At 57.0% G+C, this 25906-nt stretch overlaps 1 protein-coding gene across 1 annotated transcript; it reads right to left on the reverse strand.

The window, feature by feature from the left end:
- Positions 1-1651: 1651 nt before the first annotated feature.
- C20H16orf74 (chromosome 20 C16orf74 homolog) lies at positions 1652-23977 on the reverse strand. The gene is made up of 3 exons (XM_068993269.1): positions 23938-23977; positions 4155-4295; positions 1652-1750 (listed from the first exon to the last, which is right to left on the reverse strand). The coding sequence occupies exons 1-3, from the start codon at positions 23963-23965 to the stop codon at positions 1692-1694; spliced, it is 228 nt and encodes a 75-aa protein (XP_068849370.1). The 5' UTR covers positions 23966-23977; the 3' UTR covers positions 1652-1691.
- Between the last annotated feature and the right edge of the window lie 1929 nt (positions 23978-25906).

The following is a 25906-nucleotide window of genomic DNA, read 5'->3' on the forward strand; positions in this document are numbered from 1 at the left end:
GGCCGACACCCTTGCTGGCATCCACTCCCCCTATTCTTTCTCACACTCCTAAGAAGGAATGCTGGGGGCTGCAGTGGGGTGCCCTGCCCCCTGCCATCACACCCCCCACCTCGCCCCTTCCTCATGAGGAGACAGAGCTAGCTTAAAGGCAGAGCCTCAGGAGCAGTGAGCATTGCACGGGGTTTCTTGTGGCTTGGGGGGCAGGTGTCACCAGGAAGGGTCCCCCCCACTCAGCTGGGTGCATGCTCCATGCTGGCTTTAACAGGAATGAGCCCTTCAGATTCAAGAAGCCCAGAGCCCAGGACTGGTGTGGGTGCCTTGGACTGCAAGACCTTTCTGCAGGAGACCAGGGGGACTCACCTGGCCCTGAGAGAAAGCCAGACCGGCTCCCCAGGGCTGCAAAGCCTCTGGCCAGCCCTCCACCTGCTCTCCACCTCACAGCCCTCTTGCTGTTGCCATGGGCACTACAAGCCTGGGGTGAAATGCCCATTAGCCATGGCGGGTTACACAGTGGGCTGGAGGCCTCTGAGCAGTACCCAGGAGATGGGGGGTGGGCTCCCCTGGCCTGCACACACAGCCAGCTCTCAGGGTGAGCACCCAGCCCTGAGACCCAGCATCCCCTGGGTCCCAGAGGGAAAGGACTGGGGCAAAGTGTCCACATCACCTCCAGGGGGATATAAGGGGCGCCGAGTATCTAGGGAGAAACAGACAATCAACAAGAAATATTGCTGAGTGGCAGCTTTGTGTGGATGGTAAGAATGCAGGGTCTGGGTTCAAGTTCTCACTCTGTGATGACCTTGGGCTCTAAGTTTCTCAGGGGCCCCATCTGTAAAATGGGGGTAACCACAGTGTCTATACCAGAAGACTAGATGGTTATTCCCAGCCTGTCACTCCCTCCCATTATAGACGTGTCTGTCCCTTCCTGTGCCATGTGACTGCCCAGCTCAGCCACGTGGGGTGTGTCTGTGTGGCTTGCTTGCTCCACGTGTGGAAGCTGAGAATGCTCCTGCGGGGCCTAGCTTGTGCTCTGAGCGTCTGCAGTGAGAATGCACTCTGGGCACTACTGGCCACAGAATGAGGAGGGCCAACCGAGGGGCCAAGACCACCTGAAAGCCCATAACCAGCCAGACCAGCCCCTCCGTGATAAGCAATTCTCTTAAACCTACCTCTGTACTGAACGTGATCCATCTCCTCTGCCTGCCCAAGGAGCAGAGTCTGCAGCTCATTACAGGGGATCTTTATTTACAATGCAAAAAAGAACTTATAAGTCACTTTCTGGACAGTTTTGATGCCTTTAAGACAACTTGTAAAAAATGGAGCCAGTCCTGTGCAAGAAGTCCTTGTGTGTGTGTACACCTCCAGGGTGCCCGTCTGCATGGCCCTGGGCGCTGGGAGTCCATCTGGCCAGAAGGGAGCCTCTCCCAGACAGCACCAGTCACCATGCCCGGGGTCGGTGAGAACACGGAGGCGTCGGAGGTCCGGTCCACCCCACGGGGCCTGGGCAGTGTCGCTCTGGAAGCAGGCGGGGCTGACTGCTCACTCCTCTCCCCACACCTCTGGTCCAGCGCTGGAATCGCTGCGTCCTCCCAGCCAGCGTCCTCAGCAGAGCATCCCAGGGCCCTGGACACGCGGAGAGGGGGGCGGCCAGAGCAGGAGCCGGGGCAGGCAAACCCCTGACCTGCGCCGCCGTCTCAGGCCTCAGGGTCAAGGTCTCCATCCTCCGGGCACGACCCCGACTCGTCCAGCCAGACTAGGAGACAGAGGGGGAGTCCACATCCGGATGGGCCCCCGAACCAGGCCCCTTTCCCCAGGAGCTCCAGGGCCGGCGCCTCGGGGCATGTTGCTTCATTGTATCCCCCCAAACTGCGCACGCAGGGCGGTGGTATCAGCCGATTCGAAGAGGGAACCCCAGTGACGCGGGTCTCACTGTCTCTCCCCCTGTCCTCTGGCCACCCCAAGCCTCAAGCTGCTCCAGATCTCAGGCTGAGGCCCCTGGGATTGCACCCCCCGCCCCCACACACACCCCATGGCTCAGCCACTTCTGAGCACCTGCCTGGAGATGCCTGCATGCCCAAGGCTTGGCAGAAGGTCAACACACCCACCCTCCAGTTCCAGGTGGGAAAGTGAGGCCCCAAGAGGGGATGTGACCCCCAGTCAGCAGGGTGGTCAGGGCAGGGCGGGGTTCTCGCCCATCCCTTGCTGTGGGGGAAGCCCCGGGGATCTTTTAGCGCTGGGAGCCCGCAGCCCCGCTGGACGTGCCGCCCAGGCCCGTCAGGCTGTCCCCCTGCCCTAAACGTGTCGCTGGTGAGGAGACTGGCCACACAGGCACCATGCGGGCTGTGGGCTCGGGCCCTGACCTTCCTCGTCACCAACTCTCACAGCCTACGAGGCACGACCATTCTCTGTGACACGGGGGAGCTGGGGCCTTGTTCCCACACGCAGGGTTCTGTGACTCCAAGGGCTCCGCCCTTCCTCCTCCAGCTCCCTCTCTAAATGGGGAAAGGCGGAGGCCAGGCCTCACCTCTGCCACCAGACAGGACGCGAGGGGCCCCCTGTGCAGTCCCTCTGCACTGGAACCCCGTGGGCGCTCAGGGCTCTGGGCCTGCACCCCACAGACCTTGAGGAGGAACTGTGAGTCTCCCCTGTGCTCACACTAGCCCTGGGAGCAGGGAAGGCGGTTATGATCCCATCTTACAGATGAGGCCACTGAGGCTCCGAGAGGGAAGGGGGTATCACAGCAGGGCCTGGGCCTCGGTTACCCACGGCAAGCTCTCTGAAACCCAGCTCTTCTCTCACCTTGCTGTGTGTCCTTGGGGGAATCACTGCCCCTCTCTGGACCTCAGTTTTCCCAACGATAAATTAGAGATAAGGGCGGTACTCACAGCTCAGAGGGTTGGGATGAGAATTCACTTAAGATGTGTGACAAGCATTTAGCCCAGGGCCAGGCACCTGAGAGGGTGACACGGGGCTGCGACCCATGGCCATCATTACTGTGTCTGGCCCAGTCCTAGCACCAGCGTGGGGTCTGGCCCCAGCCGGATAGGCTCTCCAGGTCACTCCCCCTGGCGGGCAAGCTGACACCCAGACTGAGAACTTCTGGAGAAGTCTCCCTGAGTACCCCCACCCACTCTCTCATGAGCCCCTCCTCAGCCTCTGTGGGCCTGTGTCCCCCGGATGAGCCAAGCGCTAGCTGTAGCCCATGATGGTAGCCCCCAAGAGGGCGTCAAGTCAGGGCGTGCAGAGAACAAGCTCGATCTCACAGCCTGGGTCTGAGTCCCAACTCTGACGTATCAGCTCTACAGCGAGTGTTACAACCTCTCGGAACCTCAGTTTACCCACCTGTAGAATGGGGATGATGAGGCCACTGAGGCTCCGAGAGGGAAGGGGGTATCACGGCAGGGCCTGGGGCTCGGTTACCCATGGAAAGCTCTCTGAAACCCGGCTCTTCTCTCACCTTGCTGTGTGTCCTTGGGGGAGTCACTGCCCCTGTCTGGACCTCAGTTTTCCCAACTATAAATTAGAGATAAGGGCGGTATCTCTAAGAACTGGACCTAACTCAGAGTTACTATGAGGCCTCAAGGAAAAACAACCACCATCATCACTTATGATGACTGTTCACAACAGCAGCCTCCGCACCCAGCAACAGGCCTGACTCAATAAACCTGTTTGTGAATAAACGGCCCCCCTCCGCCAGCTCCAGCTGTATTCACAGAGGGACTGGGGGTTGCGGGGCGGGGGGCAGTAGTTTGGGCCCCTCCTTCTCACCATCGCTCTGGGAACCACCCCATCCCCTCTCTGCTCCTTGCAGTGAGCTGTGTCTGGAAGGCCCAGAGATCAGCCCTAGCCTGGGTGGGAGGGGGAAGTTTCCAAGCCTGTCCTGTCCACTGAACCACAAGACAGAGCCCCAGTTCCTCAGCTACAGGGGAAGGCACCTCTGTCTACCACCTTGGCAGGCCCACGCAGTCCCATCCATGACTCACCCAGCTGCCGGCAGAGGCTATGGAGCTAATTATCCCATACACCACAACTTGCTGAGGCTGGTGCCAGGGACACAGGCCCATGGTGGAGTGTGTGCAGATCCAAGTGTAAATTTTTAATAAAGCGCAGGAGCAGACACCCACCCCAGCCCCCCAGTCTGACAGCAGCAGCCTCACCTGCCCTCCGGGGGTCCCTGGGCAGGGCCACGCCCGTGGGGGTCGGCGGCGTGATGATGATGTTGGGGACGTCCAGGTGCTTGTCGCTCAGCACGGGGGCCTCGTCGTGGCTGCCACTACTGCTGACGCACATTTTTAAGCCTGAGGGCAGGCCGTGGAACACACACGCACACACACGACAGAGAGACAGACGTCAGTGGCCGCTGGGGACTGCCCGCCGCCCTTCTCCGTTGCCATGGGTCCCCGTGACGCAGGGCCCAGGGGACCGCTCTGCATGCCCATGTCAGGACCCGTCCGAGCTGGCGCGACTTGGCCAGGGTATAAGTTTTCTCTGCTGTGGTCACTCATGTTAACACTGGGGGGTGTGACACAGAGTAGGTACTCAAAGCACGACTCCGAGTGGAGGAAAGCCACAGGCTCAGCTGGAAGCCACGCCTGCACGAGGCAGCGCCATGCACGAAGCTGTGTCCCCCACAAAGTATCTTCTGAGAGAGCCTGTGACGTCAGTGCTGTTTCTTCCTTACGCGGTGGACTGAATCCACTGGGGAAACTGTCTGGGCCTGGAACTGTCTTTGTGCAAACACTTTTGATTACAAACTGGGGTTCTTTAGTAAGAGGTGGGGCTATTCAGATTTTCTTTCCTTCTGTCCCTTTGAGTAAGCTACATTTGTCAAGGAATCTCTTTCTTCTAAATTGTTGCAATCCTTGTCTTCTTTCTCCCATAATCTCAGGTAATCCGGCCCAGTCTTCATGCCCAGCTGACATGAAGGTGCTCTTGCCAAATCCCAACCTCATTCTTCCCGTCTTGAGTCAAGGCCATCAACCCTGTGCCAGGGCCTCAGCAGCAGTCCCCCTTATCCCCATCTCCTCGCCCTCCAACCCTCTGGCCAATTTAACCAACCACAGACACATCACTTTGCCGACAAAGTCCGTCTAGTCAAAGTTATGGTTTCTCCAGTAGTCCTGTATGGATGTGAGAGTTGGACCATAAAGAAGGCTGAGTGCAAAAGAACTGATGCTTTTGTGGTGCTGGAGAAGATTCTTGAGAGTCCCTTGGACTGCAAGAAGATCAAACCAGTCAATCCCAAAGGAAATCAACCCTGAATATTCATTGGAAGGATTGATGCTGAAGCTGAAGTTCCAATATTTTGGCCATCTGATGTGTAGGGCTGACTCAATGGAAAAGACCCTGATGCTGGAAGAGATTGAAGGCAAAGGATAAGAGGGCGACAGAGGATGAGATGGTTGGATAGCATCACCAACTCAATAGACAAGAGTTTGAGCAAACTCTGGGAGATAACAGAGGACAGGGAAGCCTGGCATGCGGTCGTCCCTGGCGTTGCCAAGAGTTGGACACGACTGAGCAACTGAACAAAAAAAGCGTCCATAGACCCACTTACTTCACATCTGCGGCAGTCTTCCTCCCCCTTCTCATGCTCCTAGGGAGCCTCTCCACCTTCTGGCTGATCCCTTACCAGCCCACCCTCCAAACAGCAGCCAGAAGCTGCAAACCTGACCATACCCAAACACTCACTAGCTCTCAGCAACTAGCTGCAAACAGCATTTCCCAAAGAGGGTTCCCTGGAACACTGCCTCCACAGACTCCCTCAGGAGGGAGGGTCTACAATCCAGTGAGTCTGGGAATCCCATCTACTCTATCCTTCTCGTGGAGATCCCCTGCCTGTTGGAGCATTAAAGGCTCTGAGAAGTCCTGCACCGAGGAAGCTGCTGTCATTGTGCTTCACCCTGGGGTTCCTGAACTTAAATAACCCTGGATTCTGTTTTTGGAGGAACACCTGTTAACATCTCACAAAACCATGAGTCATGAAATACCTTCTGGGAAAGACTGATCGTAAATTAAAGTCAGCCTCCACAGTCTGCCTCAAGCTTGTTTTGAAGCCTACCACCTGGACTTCCCTGGTAGCTCAGCTCATAAAGATTCCGCCTGCAATGTGGGAGACCTGGGTTCGATCCCTGGGTTGGGAAGATCCCCTGGAGAAGGGAATGGCCACCCACTCCAGTGTTCTGGCCTGGAGAATCCCATGGACTGCATAGTCCAGTTCACTTCAGCTGCTCAGTCGTGTCCGACTCTTTGCGACCCCATGGACTGCAGCACGCCAGGCTTCCCTGTCCATCACCAACTCCTGGAGCTTACTCAACTCATGTCCATCGAGTCATGATGCCATCCAACCATCTCATCCTCTGCTGTCCCCTTCTCCCGCCTTCACTCTTTCCCAACATCAGGGTCTTTTCCAATGAGTCAGTTCGTCGCATCAGGTAGCCAAAGTATTGGAGTTTCAGCTTCAGCATCAGTCCTTCCAATGAATATTCAGGACTGATTTCTTTTAGGATGGACTGGCTGGACTTCTTGAAGTCCAAGGGACTCCCAAGAGTCTTCTCCTAAACTACAATTCAAAAGCATCAACTCCTCAGCACTCAGCTTTCTTTATAGTCCAACTCTCACATCCATACATGACTACTGGAGAAACCATAGCTTTGACTAGATGGACCGCTGTTGGTAAAGTAATGTCTCTGTTTTTCAATATGCTGCCTAGGTTGGTCATAGCCATATAGTCCATGGGGTCGAAAAGAGTTGGACACGCCTGAGCGACTTTCACTTTCCCTGCCACCTGCCCACACCCCTTGAACTGCTCACAGTTTCCCAAACACCCTGGGCTCCCCAGCACTTTGCGCCGTCACACAGGCTGCTCCTGCCTGGAGTGCTCTCTGTTGCTTTGGGAGGGTGGTGAGCTCCTCCTGACCCTTCAAACCCCAGCATAACAGGCTCTCCTATGGGGAAGCCGCCCTGGGTATCTGACCGCGCTCCTTCAGCTTTCCGGTGCCAATCTCGAAATGATCAGTCCCGTCTGCCTTTACTGTGAGCGTGTGAAGGACAGCCCCTACTTGCTGGCCCATGCGTCCTTAGAACCTAGCATCCTGCCTGGGACAGAGCACACAGGGGTGCTTTCAATTTCAAATCAAAAACAACTTCAGGCACCGCTGAACTCAGTATTCAGATCTTTGTCGCCACGCCCTGCCTCTTTGTTTTTCCTCCCCAAACAGCCCCAGACTGGACCGCGTTAGCTCAGGTACCGAGCCCCCAGCCAACAGCAGGAGCCGAGCAGTGGGTTGGGCTTCCCCGACCCCCACTGGGACAGTGCTCCTTAATCACCCCTGCCGGGTCAGTGTGGTGGTCCTCAACGATGGCCCTGACGGGTGGAGTCTGATTCCCCTCCTCTCCAGTGAGGGATGGACCCTAGGGTGGGTTCCAACGCAGAGATGAAGACAGAAGGGATGACATGTGATTTCCATGGCCAGGTCAGGCAGGACCCTGCTCTTGCCTGCTCTCGCTCTCATGGAGCCAGCTGTCACGTGTGAGGACGCTCAAGTGGCCTGAGGGGGAGCCCAGCTGGTGGGCCAATGGCACGGGAAGAAGCCACTTAGGGCATGGGTCCTCCAGTCCAGGCAAGCCTTCAGACGAGACCAGGGCTCAGCCTACAGCTTGACTGTAACCTCTGAGACCCTCTGTGACACAACCTCCCAGCTAAACTGTCCCCGAATCTCCGACCCACAGAAACTGTGAGATAATAAATCCTTAAGCCACTAGGTTCGGGGGGTCGTTTGTTATGCAGCAGTAGATGACTGATACAGTAGTCAGCACAGCTTGCCTGTCCTTGAAATCCCAGTCCTGTTTCCTTCCTGGAGAGTCCCTGTGGCCCCCTGCTAAATCTACCAGGCTGGTTAGGTTTGTAGAAAGGGGCCACGTCCCCCCCATCAGACGACGAGCCCCTCAGGAGCACCCACCAAGGCCGCTGCCAACCTTCCTTAAAACCTTAGAGCTGTTTCTTCCTGCCGTCTTGCGCAGAAGCCCAGAATGGTAAACAGATACAAAGGAGCCACTTGCAGGAAGCCCTCCTGTTATCACTGCAGCAGGTGGCGTTTAGGGATCACCTGCCACATGCTGGATACCTCCTCCTACAGTCTTCAAGGCCACACCGGGAGGGGTGAGCTCGGATGCGAGACCGAGGGCCAGAGACCGTAGGAGCTTGCACAGTGGTGAACAGCCAGCAGGTGGCAGGGGCAGGATCTGAACCCAGACCCGAGTCAGTCTGATTCCAAAAGCTGCTGCTCCTTGTAACCAGGATCCTGTAACAGAGCCAGGAAAACTATCTGAAAAGGACCTGACGGTAAACATGTTTTAGTTTGGGGGCGACAAAGTCTCTGTTGCAGCTTCTCAGGTTTGCCATTGAACGCAAGTGCAGCCTCGGACAATACGTAAATGGGTGGGTGGGGCTGTGTGCCAAGACATTTTTATTGAGAAAAACACGAGGAGCAGTCAGCTTTGGTCCAAGGGCTGTGGTTTGCCTCTGTCAGCTCTGTAATATCCAGGAGCTGGGAAGTTTGGATCAGGGACATGCCTGACGTCCTAATAGGCAACAACAGAACCTCAAAAGCCCGAGGCTCATTAATGCCAAAACCCAAACCCAAATCCCAAATCTGGCTGCTGCTGGGAAGTGACAGGTGGTGGGCATGAGGAGATGAACGGAATGAATGAATTCCTCAGAAGCCCTTGCCCAGTGAGCTGGGGCCAAGAGGGTGCTGGTCCCTTCTAGCTTCCTCCAGAATCATCCCCAAAGGGTGTCTCAGGGAGCATGGCCACAAAATTGAGCTCTGATTACTGCTGTCTGTAACTGAAGGGAGCCTCCCTGCTCAGCCTCCAAGGCCCCTTCCTCAGTGAGTATTCCAAAGTTCTAAAAGAAAATGCTAATGGAGGAAAGCCGCTCCTCCCAGGGCCCACATCTGCATTTTAACACGTTCTGGGAGCACGGTGACAAAGCCCACATTCTTAATCAGGAAGCATCAGGTCACTCTTGGTGGGCCCTGGAGAGATGCCGGAGGCAGAGAAGAGGGAGGGGAAGAGGAGGAGGAGGATAAGGAGGAGGGAGAGAGATGGAGGAGGGGAGGGGAGGGGGGAGGGGAGGGAGGAGGGGAGGGGGAGGAAGAAGAAAGAAAGGCAGAGGATGAGAGGGGGAGGGGAGGGGAGGGGAGGAGGAGAAGGAGGGGGGAGGGGAGGGGAGGGGGGAAGAAGAAAGGCAGAGGATGAGAGTGGGGAGAGGATGGAGGAGAGGAGGAGGGCAGTAGGAGAGAGAGAGAGGAGGAGGGAAGGAAAAGTGAGAGGAAGGAGGAGGAGGCGGGAGAGGAGGCAAGGAGGGAGGGGGCCAGGACTCCAGCCCCTCAGCCCTCTGGGCCGTCCAGAGCAGGAGTGGCTGAGCTCTCAGGAGCAGCTCTGGGGAGATAAAGCCGACTTTGGGGATTAAACACAAATGCCAACCCTGCCCCAGACAAGCAGCTCATTTGTGCTAAAGCCAGAATGGTTATTTGTTAATTATGTGCCCGTCTCGGGTCATTAAGAGCCCATTTCCTGAGGGGAAGGGCCTGGCTGGGATTCCAGGGGCCCAGGCCCCCAGAGGGAAAGGCAGAGGGAATCCCAGGGCCCCAGAGCCGTCCGATATTTCGATTTAGGGGTGTGACAGGGAGCATGCGCAGGAAGCCTTCCTGGCTGGTGACTGTCACCCACCATGACCTGGCTCTGCTCTGGGGTACATACTTTCCCAGGACATGAGTCAAGCTGGACACAGAGCAAGCCAGGTCAGACCTCCCTGGCCTCCTGGTGGCAGCTGCCTGCTTTCCGCGGAGGAAACGCTGGGGCTCTGTGAGTGAGCTCTGAAACCCTGTTCCGCCGTTGCCCCTGACCCGCTCCTGGGCAGTGGTTTTCCATCTTGGCTTCCTAAGCCACCTGGGAGGTTTGAAAAACAATCCAAGGCAGGGGGGCCACCAGAACTTTCAAAAGCTCCTGTGTGAGTCTGAGAGCTGAGCAGGGCCCCCCTGAGTCAGGGTGCCTGCGAACACATGTTTTTTCTCTCCAAGTCTAGAATCCAGGGCTGGAAAAATGGAAATATGCTACCCATCTTGTAGGTACAGAAGGCTGAGTGTGGGGCATTTGGCTGCCCAGCACGGGAGCAGCGGCCTGGGACAAACACTGCGGGAGGGGCAGACTGCTGCTGCCTCCCCCGAAACCCTCGATTGAGCGGCCCCCAGGTTAGGCTCTGTCTGGGCCGAGCCCACATTAATCCGCACACCATCCCTCGTGGATGCCAGGGCCATGGCCATTCTCCAGAGAGAAAACCAAGGCTCGGAGAAGGGAGGCGGCATGTCTGAGGGCATGCAGAGGCCAGGTGGCTCCAGACCTGAGGACCCAACTCACTCTTTCTGTCATCAGCCACCACTTCTCATCCTCCAGACCTATCCTAAGCCAGGCCTATCCTCTGTTCAGGATGCCCACCCCCTCCCAGGCACGGGGAACACAGCACTGTTCCTGGTCCCTAGGCCACCCAGAGGCCCCAGAATGACCCCGGCAGGATCCAAGAGCAGGTGCGGCCCCAACAAAGGTATTGTGGCTTAAGGGCGCCCTCTGCTGGTTCTTTTTTTAATGGCGCTTGATCAGCACCCTAAGAGAAAGCTCCCAGACCCTGCCTGGGACCACATCCCTGCTACTGCACCCACGCTTCCCCAAGGCACTGTCTCACACAGAGGCTCTGCTGGACGCACAGTGCAGCTGGAAGCCAGAACGTACAGCTGGGCTTCAACCCACCTGGCAGTAGCTCCACCTGCAGAAATGGGGGTACTTCACAGTCCCCACCTCCAGGGGGCGCTGAGAGGATGACGAGCCACACGGAAGCCCCTCCCTCTAGCCAAGCGGTCTGACGGTAAGGTGCACGCGGCAGGTGAGGAAACCACAGAGCCAGCTTTGCAGTGCACGCTCAATAGCACAAGCAGTTACTAACAGCACGAGATTCTAACCTTTGCACTTACTCACTGATTCAGCCAATGCTGAGCACCCCTCGCCCTCTAAGTGCAGGCCAAGGCCCTGGCCTCGTCTCTGCAGTCACACAGCTGTTTGGAGTGACTCTGACAAGATGTTCCTGGTTCTAGCTGAACACTCAAACAAGACCCTTTTTCCTATTGGGCTGGCAGGGCCCCAGGCTCGGGAAGGAGGAGAAACCCAGTCTGATTCTAGGTCCTGCTTCCCGCTGTGACTCCCCAAGTCTGACCTGCTCACCCGCAGAGGGAGGGGATATGTTCCTCCCCTGCAGCTCAGGAATAACCCCCCCAGCTCGGTCTACAGAGCTATTGTGCACCTACTGTGTGCTGGGCATCGTTCCAAGCGCTGGGGACGTGGCAGAGAACAAGAGAGTCTCAACAGATGTTTCTCTGCTCTTCTCCCCTGCTCCACTGCCTTCCTCCACCTCTTGCTCCAGCCCCTGGCAGCAAACTGGGACCCCAGAGATTTCATAGGAGGCGGGAAAAAATAAGGAGGGCCCTCTGATCCAGGCCATTGTCGGGAGGGGCCCAGGTGGCTGGGCTGTGATGACGGTGCTCACAGGAGGCTGGGGGCTGTGTGAGCACTTTTTGGGGATTCATGATTCGGTCCTCCTGATGAAGCCTACCTTCTAGATGGACACACAGAGGCACAGCGAAGTCACAGGGGACTTGATGCAGAGCCTGTCCTCCTGGAGGCTGGGAAGCGAGTTCACCTTGGCAGAGTCTGGGTCAGTGATGGGAGGAGGAAAGAACAGATGGCAGGGTGGAGGGGACAGCAGAGCTGGAAGAGACGGTGGGAATCGGAAAAGGATTCCCCAAGGTGGCCACAGAGATGGTGGGGAGGGCTCGTGGGTCAGCGGCAGCATGCGCAAAGGCCCTGGGGCCAGGCAGAGGCTGGGGCTGGCACTAATTCCTCAGACTTGACCAGGCATCTGGATTTAGTGCTGATCTTTCAAAAAACAAATGGACAAATGCTTCTGAGGGTTCCAGATGCACTTAATCTTTTTTTTTTTTTTAATTCCAATTAAGGGGAAAGCCTTGCATTATTACAAATGAGGCCAGGGCAGGCGGGCGGGGTTTTACCTTTTCTCGGCAGCTCGGCCCAGTGGAGATGGCAGTGGATGCTTTAAATCTCTTTTTAATTAAGGAAAAAGCCCCAGCTTGCGTCAGGGATGAGCTCCTGGAGAGAGAACTAGGGAGGAGGAGCCACAGAGAAAGGCGCTGCAAAGTGGGGAGTGTGTTTGCCTTCCTGCGCTTGGCTGAGCCGCTCAGTCCTGTCTGAGTCTTTGTGATCCCATGGACTGTAGCCCGCCAGGCTCCTCTGTCCATGGGGATTCTCCAGGCAAGAATACTGGAGTGAGTTGCCATTTCCTTCTCCAAGAGATCCTCCCAACCCAGAGATCGAATCTGCGTCTCCTGCATTGCAGGCAGATTCTTTACCGCTGGGCCACCAGGGAAGCCTGGCCCTTGGTCTACTGGCCTCTAAAATGGACTCAAGAGGAGGCCTGCCCTCAGAACATGACGGAGACTTGAGGTCAAAGAAAATCTGCAAAGCCCTCGATGCCTGCCTGGGCCGTGGGTGGTATGTCACGGGTGCAGCTCGGGGTCCCCGGCCTCAGCACTGCTGACGTCTGGGGCCAGGACACTCTGTGGTGGGGCCGTCCTGAGCACTGGACAGGGCGGAGCAGCACCCTGGTCCCTAGATGCTGTAGCTCCCGAATTTGTGGCAACAAAGGGTGTCTCCAGACACTGCCAAGTGTCCCCTGGGGGTAGGGTTGCCAGATAAGACTCAGGACAAACCAGTTTTTCAGAGTTACGGCCCATGTTATATGAGGGATATACTTATCCTAGATAACTAGTCCTTGTTTATTTCAAATTTATCCCACATTTTTTGTTTTTTTCTTCCTAAATCTGGCAGCTCTACCCAAGAGCTAAGAACCATGGTCAGCACCACTACTGACTGAGGCAATATCTGTGCATTGCAGACAGAGTGGGCACTGAGGGTGACTGGCTCCTTTGTCTCAAGTGGCCCTGCTGCACATCTGTGTGGCTGGAGCCATGAGAAGGGGCTTAAGGATGGCCTGAGCCAGTGGGACTGGCCTCCCCAGACTGCCCTTCGCCAGCTGTGTGGGCTGAGCAAGGCTTCTTGACCTCTCTGAGCCTGTGTTTCCTTAGCTGCAAAGATACTATACATGTGGTCGGCCCCTTGCCAGAATAAAGATTCGAACTTGTGCTCTAGATACTAGCCCGTAACCTGCAGGATGCTCATAAGGAAACATGAGGTTAGGCGGAAGTTGTCTGGGGCAGCCTGGCCAACAGCAGGTGCTTAGCGGGGCCATACTGTTACTGCTGCTATGAATAGTCATCACTGCTATTAATAGAATATTGCGGTTATTACTGTGCAATTAAGCAAGAAAATTCCAATTAGTCTCAGAGGAAGGAGGTGACCGGTGTTACTCAGGGAAAACTGAGGAGCCCCTGGGGGAGCCTGGGTCCTGAGGACAAGGAGGTGTCCCCCAGCTGTGGGCAGCTGAGGCCTAAGATGGGTGCAGATGGGCAGCCAGACAGCAGAGCCCACGGAGGACTGGGAGGCTGCCTCCGGCGGGCGGCTGGGAAAGCAGGGAGAACAGTCTGGTTTTTACTACGTTAATCCTTTTGTCCATTTTATATTCTGTGCCATGCAGGTGTTTTACATATCCAAAAACATAAAATAATTAAAAGAGAAATAAAAAATTTCTGAGGGATTGATACAGATTTAGGAGGTGGAATGGGAGAAAGGTGGGGGTGGTGAGGCATTCCTGCTTCAGGAGAGGTCTGATCAAGGTGACGCAGTAAGACAGTGAAGATTAGGAGTGTAGGCCTGCAGAGGTAAGAAGGGGATGGGACCGCCACGAGGAACACTCCTTTCTCCTTGAGCCACTCAGGAGCGTGGCCCAGTGTGTGGTCGCAGGGAGTCCACCTCACAGCGTCCAGGGGATGAGGTCGAGCTGGTGTCCCCAGGTCAGGGACATGGGCTCCTGGGAGAGACTCAGGTCCATCCGAATCCTGCCGTCACCTCGCTCTCCCGCCACCCAGCTCTCTTTCACTTCTTCACCTGGAGACAGCCATGATTACTGTCTTCTTCCAGAATAGTCTATGTATCTGTAGATCATATGATCACAGGCATATTCCTTCATGGCAACCCACTCCAGCATTCTTGCCTGGAGAATTCCATGGACAGAGGAGCCTGGCAGGTGACGATCTATAGGGTTGCAAGAGTCGGACACAATTGAGCGAGGAAGCACACAACACAGGTGGTGGCAGTGTTCCTTTCACTTCACGGCTCATGCTGGACACGGCTCCCTACCCACTCAGAGCTGCAGGTCCTTCTGCAGCTGCAGAGTGCTCCCCTCACGGCTCACCCTTCTGACCCACCGGGGGCAGCCCTTGGCTGGGCCATCACGGCATGTCTAGAGGAGCAGGGGCTGGCGGTGGCCAGTGGCTGTGACGGGTGTCAGCGCCTGTCCCACGGCACCTGGTCTGAGCCTTCGGCCCGAGTACAGATGCTGGGCTGTGCAGCCCAGATTCACCCTGCAGGCCAGGCTGGTCCCCAGTGGCCCATAGCGCTGCCCACTGAGGGCTCACAGCCCAGCCCCATGCAGCACCTACCCACAGCCTAAGAAAACTGTCGGGTGGGATTTGGGGGGGGAAGGCAAGCAAGGGAGGCACCAGCTCTTAGGCCAGCCCCCCCCAGTAGATGGCCATATACAAGGCCTGCTCCCCTCCATCCAGGACAACTCCACATGGTCATCTCAGCTCCTGACCTCCCACGGAACTGGCAGAGGTTCGGCTACGGACGCATGAAAGCGCAACCTGCCCCTGGCTGGCCCGGCTGCCAGCTGCCCACGGTGGGTGCTGACACCACAAGCGTTCCCTAGGGCACAGGTCTGTGTGGCCCCCTGGGAGAGACAGAACACAGCTGTCCTTTTGTGTGCTGGACTCCTGGGCAAGTCAGTGACCGCTCTGGACACCAGGACCACTCACTGTTGGTCTGGCCACGGGGGCCTGGCCCACGGTCATAAAGAAAACTCCAAAGACATTCGGAAGGGAAGAAAGCACACGGGTCATCTCAGTAATAACAACAGCCCCCAGCAGCCACTTATGCACACTCACAGCACCCCACAAGCCTCCTTCCGCCCCAGCCACAGCCCGCCCCAGCCAGGGTCTAACCGCACCTGCTACATGTGCGTGTGCTAAGTTGCTTCAATCACGTCTGGCTGTTTGCACCCGCACGGACTGTGGCCCGCCAGGCTCCTCTGTCTGTGGGATTCTCCAGGCAAGAATACTGGAGTGGGTTGCCATGCCCTCCTCCAGGGGACCTTCCCAACCCAGGAATTGAACCAGCATCCCTTATGTCTCCTGCGTTGGCCAGTGCCACCTGGAGGCCCTGTGCCTGCTTTGTAGTTAAGAACAAAAAGCACTGATTCAGGGGATTGAAGACCTTCAGCCAGGTCACGTGAGACTTGGACCCACTGACCCATCTCTGAGCTTCACACTCACCTGCCTTGGGCACCGTGAGGTCTGTGAGGCAGAAGCAGAAGGATGGGGGTGGGTGGGGAAGGATGGGTTAGAGGTGGACGTGGCCCAGGGTCACATCCTACCCCTACTGGGAGGCTTGGGAACCACAGCCCAGGATGGAGAGAGGTCAGCCTCCCAGGCCATGCATGTCCTGGCAGCTGACAGCTGGTGAGCACTCCCTTCCCTGGGGGCAGCACAAGGCCCCCAGCCCCCAAGAGCCGCCAGCACCAGGCAGCGAGTCCAACCCCCTCCCTCCTGCCCTCTCCAGCCTCCGTCAGCCCACAAGCACTTCTAGAGCACCTCACCCAGGCCTGGCCCAGAGGGAACTACGGGCACAGAGCTGGGGTCGGGGGGCTCATGTCCAGGTGCCTGGTCAGGATCCAGAGGCCCTTGGGGCCCCCGCACGGCTACTGTGTGACCCAGGCCAGGTAGCTTTCCCACCTGAGGCCTCAGGAGCCCCACCTGTAACCAGGGCATCATGAGTGAGTATCCTCAAAGCCTCACTGAGTAGATAACAGGAGAGGTGGGGTAGTGCGGGGCAGGAGTGGACCGCTGACCTGGGCGAGGGGATCAGATGGTACAGCTGCCCTGGCCAGTCAGGGCTGGTCCTGAGAGGGTCTCTGCATCTCAGTTAAATTCAAAGGCATGCTCTTTCTACCAATGTCGATTGTGTCCCTACTGGGTGCTGACCCACAGCCGGGAACAGGGCTCCAGGGATGAAGAAGGCAGCGTGATTCCTGCCCCTGTGGAGCCCCGGGTGCAAGAAGGAGATGCAGATTAATCCTGTGTGGGCCCCAGTTAGAGACAGCGACTCTCCACTCCCACCTGCCGTGAGACTTGGGTTCTGCCCCCTCCTTTGGGAGGACAGCAGGTGCTGGGTTTAGCTTAAGCCTGACCAGGGGTAAATCCCTGCTCTGAGCCAAGAGGGCTGCCAGCTTGCCCCTGGGACGGGGCGGAGACGGACTAAGCCCCATCTGCCTCGGCGTTCACAACCGGCTGCGACTGCCCACCCCTCCTCTGAGTAGGCGTTGGGTGGGGGGTGCTCCAAGCCCCCCGAGCCCCTGTCTCCTGGGCAGAGATCTGTACAGGAGGTTCCAGGAGAAGCCCTGGGTTGAAGCTTGCCTCCCTGAAGCCCAGCCAAGCTCACTTGGTCCTTGTCACCTCTGGGTAGTCAGTCTACACCACAGGGTCCCCTGAATAGCAAGGGCATGGGCCCCGGACAGTGGTTCTCACCCCAGGCTGCACAGCTTCATCCAAACTGAATCCCTGGGCTTCCCTGGTGGCTCAGTAGTAAAGAATTCACCTGCCAATGCAGGGGACACGGGTTCGATCCCTGGTCCGGGAAGATCCCACATGCCTCGGGGCCACTAAGCCCGTGTGCCACAACCACTGAGCCTGTGCTCTGGAGCCCGGGGGCCACAGCTGCTGAACCGTGCACTGTAACTACCAAACCCACATGCCCCATGCTCGCTTTAACTACCAAACCCACGTGCCCCATGCTCCACAGCAAGACAAACCACTGCAGTGAGCAGCCCGGGCACCGCAACTAGAGAGTAGGCCCCGCTCTCCACAGCTAGAAAAAAGCTCAGGCAGCAATGAGGACCCAGCACAACCAAAAATAAATAAACACAATTATTAAAGGAAAGAAAAAAAGTTTCCCTGCCCTGATCAGCGGCCCAGGGCCACCCCCTCCCGTGAGCCTCTCGAGTGAGTCTGATGTTACACAGAGGATGAGGTCTCCACCCTCGAGTGATTCCAGTGCCTCCTATGATTCTGAAGAGAAATTCTTGATGAATACCTTCGCTCTCACGGCCCTGCCTGCTCCAGGGCCTCAGCTTCTCCGCCTGGCCCCTGCCCCTACCTCCAGTTCCAACCACACTTGACAGCTCACCAAGTCTGTTCCTGTCTCTGAGGCTTTGCATTTGCTGTTCCCTCTGACCAGAATACTGTTCCGTGCACTGCAAGATGAAGACTCTCTGCACCAACTCTGGACCCTGCTGCAGGACAGCTGGAACCACATGTTCACACTGGAAGGGGGCTCTGTAGGGTGATGTCTTTTTTTTCTCTGCTGTGATCTGAGGCTAGTCTTGGGCCTCTAAATGCCAATCAGAAAAATGGGCGTTATTGTAACTGCCAGCTCCCAGCCGCCCAAACCTGGGTTACTGGGAGCAAAGGTTCTGAGCCCCTACAGGGAGCCAGGAAGGACGTCTGGGCAGTCAGGGGTCCCAGTGGCCTGGGGGCTGCACCTGTGTCTCATCTCCACCCTCACCATCACCACATACTCCACAAAAGAGACTGTAAACACCTACCAACATCAGCCAAACCCAACCTGCACAGCACCTGACCATACTCCTCAGGATGGTCAAGGTCACAAACAGAAGGAGCTTCTGAGAAACTGGCTCAGCCCAGAGGGGCCTAAGGACACACGATGACTAAATGTAAGGTGGGTCCCGGATCAGATCCACGGACAGACCCAGGTGAAAACTGGGAAATGGAATAAAGTATGCACTTTACTTAAAACAATGGATCAGTATCAGTTCGCTGGCCATAAAGAACATACCACACTCATGTAAGATGCTGACTACACGAAAAACTGGCTGTGGGGTGTAGACAACCATGTACTCTCTTCACAATTTTTCCGTTAATATAAATCTAAAACTATTCTAAAAAATAAAGCCTATTATAACAAATGAACCAAACAACAAACCTGGACAAAGTCTCCATCCCCTGGCCCTTTTGCCCCAGAAGGACAGTCCCCTGGGACCAGCCCCATCTTCTGGATCCTGTCTCCATGGTGATGATGGAGTCGGCTGGTGCTCGAGCCAGCAAACTCTGGGGAGTCCCAGAGACCACACCAGGCCCCCGAGGAGACCCCAATGGGAAAGGCCACACCTGAAGATAACTCCCCCACCCTACCTACCCCCGCCCCCCCTCCCCAGCAACATCCCCACACAGCTGTAGCTGGAGCTCCTCCAAAGTAGGAAGGCGTGAAGGGCCAGGAACCCCGGGGGCACCATCTCTAACGCTCATCTCAGATCATTCTTGACACCTCGCCCAGGAGATGCTGCCACTCATCACTCCATTTCACAGATGGGGAAACTGAGGCTTGGGCATGTGAAGTGGTTGGAGGCAGGACTGGGATTTGAACCCAATCTCTCTGACTCCAGAGTCACCTCGCCAGTGGTTCTGCACCTTGAGCACATCCTGGCAGCCCTCAGAGAGAGTGTGAGAAATGCCGGAGCTCCTGACACGGCAGGTCCAAGTGGGTCTCAGAATTCTCACCTCTGTTTGGAGTTGCATCACCACCGACTGTGGTGTGGCTTTGGATGCCTGAGGCTGAGTTGATTCTGGTGGATGTCTGACCTCGCTTAACCAGACTCATTTACTGTCTTGCCATTCATACCCAGGCTGTCCAACCTTCATACAGCTGAGCCAAGTTATCTAGATTAGTTGCTTCCTTAATGACATAGTCAACCTGTTCAGCAACTGACATCCTCCTATTCGGATCAACATCTCAGCCCTCTAGCTTGGCTTTCACTCTCTTCCACACGCTCACTGCAGTGGCCACACCTGAAGATAACTCCCCCACCCTACCTACCCCCGCCCCCCCTCCCCAGCAACATCCCCACACAGCTGTAGCTGGAGCTCCTCCAAAGTAGGAAGGCGTGAAGGGCCAGGAACCCCGGGGGCACCATCTCTAACGCTCATCTCAGATCATTCTTGACACCTCGCCCAGGAGATGCTGCCACTCATCACTCCATTTCACAGATGGGGAAACTGAGGCTTGGGCATGTGAAGTGGTTGGAGGCAGGACTGGGATTTGAACCCAATCTCTCTGACTCCAGAGTCACCTCGCCAGTGGTTCTGCACCTTGAGCACATCCTGGCAGCCCTCAGAGAGAGTGTGAGAAATGCCGGAGCTCCTGACACGGCAGGTCCAAGTGGGTCTCAGAATTCTCACCTCTGTTTGGTTCCCAGGTGATGCTGAGACTGCAGGTTGGGGATCCCCGCTGAAAACCACAGGGCCCCACCATGCTGATTCCTGGTGGTGCCCCACCCTCAAGGCTGACCAGGACAGAACTGCTCACGAATCAGGGAAACCCCTCACCACCCTCATGGGCCTTCTGCTGGGCCAAGCCCTGACGACTCGCCCTGGGGCCTTGAGCCCTGGTCCCTGTGCCTCAGTCTTCCCATTTGTGAAGTTAGCTACGCTGTCCAGATACAGTGAGGACGAGGTGAGTGACTGGGGGATGCCCAGAGCACACCAGCCTTTACATGAGGAGCTAGGGATGTGCTCTCGGGACAATGGACCATTCCCACAGGTCACGGCTGATACGGCTGGGCCTTGAGCACGCGGAGCCCGTTCAAAGTGTCCCCACGCTCCACTGGAACCAGAAACACAAGGACTTTGGCACAGCCCTCAGACGTCACACTCTTGTGATCGCCCACCTTGAGCCGCGTCTTTATCACCAGACAGGCAATGAGCAAATTCTAAAACTAAAACAGAGAACTGCCTTCTTGTCCCCAATGCAGGAGGCTCAGAGGTGAAGTGACATGTGGTGGGTTTGAGGAGAGTCCTCCCCCCCAATCCACGCCCACCCCGAACTGCAAACTCTGACCTTATTTGGAAATAAGTTCTCTGCAGACGTAATTAGTGAAGGACCTTGTGATACAATCATCCTGTATTTAAGACTGGGCTTCCCTGGTGGCTCAGAGGTAAAGCCTCTGCCTGCAATACAGGAGACCTGGGTTTGATCCCTGGGTCAGGAAGATCCCCTGGAGATGGAAATGGCAATCCCTCTCCAGTACTCTTGCCTGGAAAATTCTGTCCGATACAGTCCATGGAGTCGCAAAGAGTTGAACACGACTGAGCGACTTCACTTTCACCTTTCACTTTAAGTCCAAAGACTGGTGTTTTCGTAAGACAAAAGCAGAGGGATGTCTTTCTAAGAAAAAGGGCCCAGGGACACACAGGGGAGGAGGCTGGAGGGAAGTGGCCACAAGCCAAGGACGCCTGGAGCCCCCCGGAGCTGCAGACGCAGGAAAGACCCCACCTCTGGAGCCCCCAGAGGGAACATGGCCCACTCTGGTTTCAGACTTCAGGCCTCCAGAACTGGGAGAGAACATGAAGAGACTTCTGTGGTTTGAACCACTGCCCCCCGCCCCACCCCCACCCCCGCCCCCGTCTGTGATGATCTGTTACAGTGGAAACTTAAGACACCGTTTCAGTTAACTTAAGCTACCACCTGAGCTAATGTTAAGATGAACTAAGTTTAGGACTCATGTGAAGATGTTAAGAGACCATGTGAATAAAGGTTTGGGTGAGTGTGGCCACTTCAAGAGTTGAATTAAAAGGCTTTCCTCTGAGGCCATGCCAGTGGTGGCTACAGCCAGGCCTCCGGGACAGCCTGCCTGGGTTCAAATCCCACCTGGGTCCATGCTGTGTGGCCCTGGGCAAGTACGTGACTTCCCCGTTTCTCAGCTTTCTCATCTGGAAACTGGGGATCCCAGAAGTGCCCACTTCACAGTGGGAGGAGGGATGGCTGAGCCACAGTTCCACTCAGAATGCACAGACCAGGGCCTTGTCCAGGGCCAAGCCCCCAGGAAGATGCCACCATTTACCCTTATTATTTGACCAGATCATCTTGATTTCTGGAATTTATCCCAAATAAATTATAATTTTAAAAAAAAATTCACAAAGAGGGAACTTCCCTGGTGGTCTACACTCCCAATGCAGGGGGCCTGCGTTCACATCCTGGTCAGGGAACTACATCACGCAAACCGCAGCTAAAAGATCACATGTGCCACAGCGAAGAACCGGGGCAGCAAAATATATCAGTACTTAGGGCAGAGATATTCAAAATTACATTATCCACAAAAGCAGCATGCCGGAAATGACCCAAAGACCTATTCTTGCCAGAACTTGACAGAGGCATTCAAGCACCGTATAAGTGACACAGCCTGGAGAAACACAGCCCTCGCACTCAATGTGAAATAAAAAATAAACATGAGATGCTGGGAAGGATTGAAGCGGGAGGAGAGGGGGACGACAGAGGATGAGATGGTTGGATGGCATCACCGACTCAATGGACATGAGTTTGAGTAAGCTCTGGGAGTTGGTAATGGACAGGGAGGCTTGGCGTGCTGCAGTCCCTGGGGTCCCAAACAGTCAGACATGACTGAGTGACTGGACTGAACTGAACTGAAACACAAGACGGTGCCCAGACTACATATCTTAGTACCGACAACCAGATGGACCCGCCCCTGCGGGCAGCAAAGGACACACGTGGACGACCATGGATGTCAGGGGTGCAGGACCCAGCCCTCAGCAGTCTGCTGTAAGAATGAGGCTCCGACAGGGGGAGGGTCCAAACCCCTGGGCTGGTGGGGGACCTGGGTTGTCTTCGTCAAGCCCAGGGAGAGGGCTTCCTATGCCCTGCCCCACCCCCATCCCATGTCCTGCATCACACCCAAGCCTGTGTGGGCCTCGTCATCTCCAGAGACCAAGGCTAGATGTGGCTGGGGGTGGGAGAGGGTGATGGGTGGGCCCGGAGAGCCAGCAATGAAAAATGCATGAGCACCCCCCGCTCCCACACTCCTCCCAGCACTTAGCTCCTCTGGGGCCCTTCTAAAAGCTCCCAGCCCAGGAGCACTCAGGCTGCCGCGCAGGCTTCAGTCCTGCTGGTGGGGGTGGGATGGGGGGCGCCTCCCAGGGCTTCTCAGCACCTGAGGCTGCTGGACCTCCTCCCCTGGCCGACCCCCCGCCACAGGCAGGGAGGCAGCTGGTTCCCGGAGGCCCCTTCAGCATCTTGGTTTGTCAAAGACAGTGCAACAGCCAAACCTGCAGGCAGCCCAGCGTCCATCAAGGGGTCAACAAACCAAACGTGGCCCACACACCACGGAATAGTATTCAGCCTCGAAAAGGAAGGCAGTCCCAATACACCTGCTGCAACACGGACGAAGCTTCACCATCATGCTGAGTTTGAAAGAAGCCAGACACAAAAGGGCAGAGGCCATACAATTCCGCTTCCGGGAGGCGCACAGGGGGCACTTTCAGAGAGACAGAAAGTAGGTGGTGGGGGTCAGGGCTCTGGAGAGAGGGAGGGAGGGTTCGTGTTTAATGCAGACCGAGTTTCAGCTGGAAAAGACGGAGGAGCCCTGGCAGTGACAGCGATGACGCTTGTACAGCAACTTGAATGCACTTAATGCCCCTGGGCTGTATGCTGAGAGATGGTTAACGGGGGAACTTTATGCTATGTCTATTTTACCACAACTAACGACCAGAACAGAAAGCTTGTCCTGAACACCTGTTCTGTGCCCAACACGGTCTAAGGGAAGAGCGTTCTTGAGCCCCAAGGCTTCGGTCTCTGGACCCAACCATAGGACCCTACTCTCCTGGACACCTGCTCAGCAAGCACCTCCCCTGATTCCTCCATGGGGACCGCTGCTGCCCACTGGCCCACGGTCTTGGAAGAGCTGTTCATCAAGATGGATGTACCCTGCCCCCACTGAGGGCCACATCCCAGCCCAGGACCTGAAGTCTGGTCCCTCCCCACTGCGGGGACCCTCCAGTACCTCCCGAGGATTCCCTGTCACAGAAGGATGGAGCGGGAGCCTGCAGGAGGGGAATCAGGGCTGGCGGGCATGTTGTACATGGGCAAGAAGCCGTCAGGGTGACTCCCAGATGTTAGGCTGGGGAGACTGGGGGAGCATTTGTCCCCCAATAACGAGCTTCCTGTGGGCCCCGTCGGTCTGAGGGGCCCCTGGGATGTCCAGACGGTGAATGGAAAGGTCCAGAGCAGAAGAAAGAGGTCTGGGCTGCCTCGACCAACACCTACAATGCCCCTCAGTGATTCTGCATCCTGGAACTATCCCCCTGCTGGCCCTGCCCCTCTCCTAGCCCTCCTTGCCCAGCCCCTAGCAGGTGGGACTACCTAGCTCACCACCTGTGTTGTGGTAATAGGCCCTCAGGGTGGAGAGCGAACCCCCCGACCCCGTCCCATGCATGCCTGGCACCGTCCTGCCGGGCCCCTTACCCCTGACCCTGCACGGCCTGGAGTGCATCCCTCTGAGAGGCGCAACCGAGGCGTGGCGGGGGGGCACTACAACGTCCCCCCCATCACTCAGCTCCAGGGGAAGAAAGGCCTGGAGGAGCACTCAGAGTCAGAGCACACACTTACACGGCGCCTGCTGTGTCCTGGTGCTGCCTTTAGTGGAGTGCCCCCTCCCAGTCCAGGGCAGCACCGCCGGGGTCTCAGGGTCTGCCCTGTCTCGGCCCTCACTCCACCTCCCCCCGGGGGCCCCCCCGCCCCTTAAGAGCTGGAGGGAGAGAGCCACCCGCTTACCTTTCAGGCAGGTCAGCTTCAGCCCCATGTCGGCGCCTCTGCAGCCTGGGGAGAGAGCAGAGGCTTGTTTGTATCGGCCATGCGTGGCCAGGCCCCCACCCGGCCTGATGGGTGCACAACAGGAAGCAGCGGCGGAGAGAAACCGCGGCCGAGGTCACGGCGCCTGCTGGCTACATCTGGGCTGAATTTGCTGTGTGCTGGTGGAAAAAACTTTCAGGCATCTCAAAGCTGAACACGCTGGAGGGAGGCCCAGTGCAGCGGCCGAGGAGTGCAGGAGAGGTCTGGCCGGGGTGATGGGGCGGAACCCGCAGCACCTGCCCTGCCTTTGAGGGGCCACCGTGTGGCTGTTTCAGGGATGAGAGGGCCCCAGGTGGGGCTGCAGGGTGGCCCTGAGCCCCGTGATGGGTGTGGTGTGCCTTCTGTTCAAACGAGGCCTCCTCTCCTAAAATGCAAATTCTTTTGCGTTCTAACGGCTGAAAGGAGCCCGGTCCCCAGTCCGTGGGGGTTAAAATCTCCCACCATCTCCCTGCAAGGCGGGTGTCCTGAGGAGCTGCTGGAAGAAAAAAGGCAGCGGCTCACAGTCTCCTGACATTTGACTCTGTTACAACCCTAGGAGGTGCTATCACTGTCGCCGCTTTATGGATGAGAAAATCAAGGCTCAGAAAGGTGGTGGTGGCTCCCTGAGGCTAAACAGCTTACTAGGAGTGGAGTTGGGGTTCCAACCCAGGACTGCCCTGACCCCCACGAGGGCCCCCCCACAGGGGTCTGTGAAGCTCTGCAGGGGGCGTGCTCGGGGCTCTGAGAGGCTGAGGATGGGGACTCCGGCACTCGCAGGGAGACACCAGGGGCTGGGGGGTGGCCGTGAGCAGTGCCCTACAGGTCTCTGCCACCCCTGCGGTGCAAGCCTGGATGGGAGGCTGGGATCTGAGACAGGCACCCTGACGGCTGACTCTGGCTTGGCCAGCTGTTCATGGCTGCCCCCCACCCACCCTCCTGTCTCCTCCTCCCTCATTCCTTGGGTCCGGGCCTCCCAGCCCCCTTCCCTACTTTCCTCAGTGTACTTCTTACACATTTCCCATCCTGGCATCTGGTCTTGGGAGACCAGACACAGGTGGATACAAGGCCGAATGGGACCCTGCACCTGAGTAAGGGTGCAGTGGTGCCGTGTGAGGCCAGGAGGCCAGAGGAAGTTTCCGGTCCCAGCCTGGGAGGCCTGGGGACCATGGCCCCGAAGACAGGAGCCAGCCAAGCGGGAAACCCCCAGGCTGAAGGGACAGAATGTGCAAAGGCCCAGAGGACATGCGAGGACCAGAGGAACAGGCCACAGAAGAGCCCAGGCTGAGCCGCACTGTGGGGTCTCTGGAGGCTGGTTACATAGTGGAGGGGTTTTCCTGAGCACATGTAGTAGCTTCTTCATTCTAGCGGGCTGTGCAGGCCAGTCCCCCTCCAGGCCTTGCTCATAGCAGCCTCGGCACCCCCAGGAGCTCATTAACAGTGCATCCTCTCAGCCCCACCTGGGTGCACTGAGCCGGAATCGATGTTGTAACAAGGCCCCATGGGACTCAGATGCTCAGCTCCGGGTCAGAAACCGTGGAGTCTGAGCACTGGAGAAGGCGGGGCAGCCAGGGTGCAGGGGAGAAGCTGCTGGAAGCTGGGGTGATGTACAAGCTGGTGAGACGGTAGGACCCCAGGAGGGGTCAGTCTGGAGGAGTGGCCAGGGCAAAGGCTTCAATTTTAGCCAGGCTGGACTTGTGGGCGGGTAGGGGATTGACTGGGGAGGAAGAGGGCAAGAGGGACAGTCAGACACGGAGGGGCACAGAGTCAGGATGGCTGCGTGTAAAGGACACTTCCTACTTGGAGCAGGCCCAGAGCTGGGAATCAGAGCCTGGCAGGAGGTCCCTCTCCCAAAGGCTCCCCGTTGGCCTGGGCTGCAGTCTGGACTGGGCTTATCCAAAGCTCTGGAGGCAGG

Source organism: Capricornis sumatraensis, chromosome 20 (assembly GCF_032405125.1).
Source record: "Capricornis sumatraensis isolate serow.1 chromosome 20, serow.2, whole genome shotgun sequence".
Taxonomy (NCBI): Eukaryota; Metazoa; Chordata; class Mammalia; order Artiodactyla; family Bovidae; genus Capricornis; species Capricornis sumatraensis.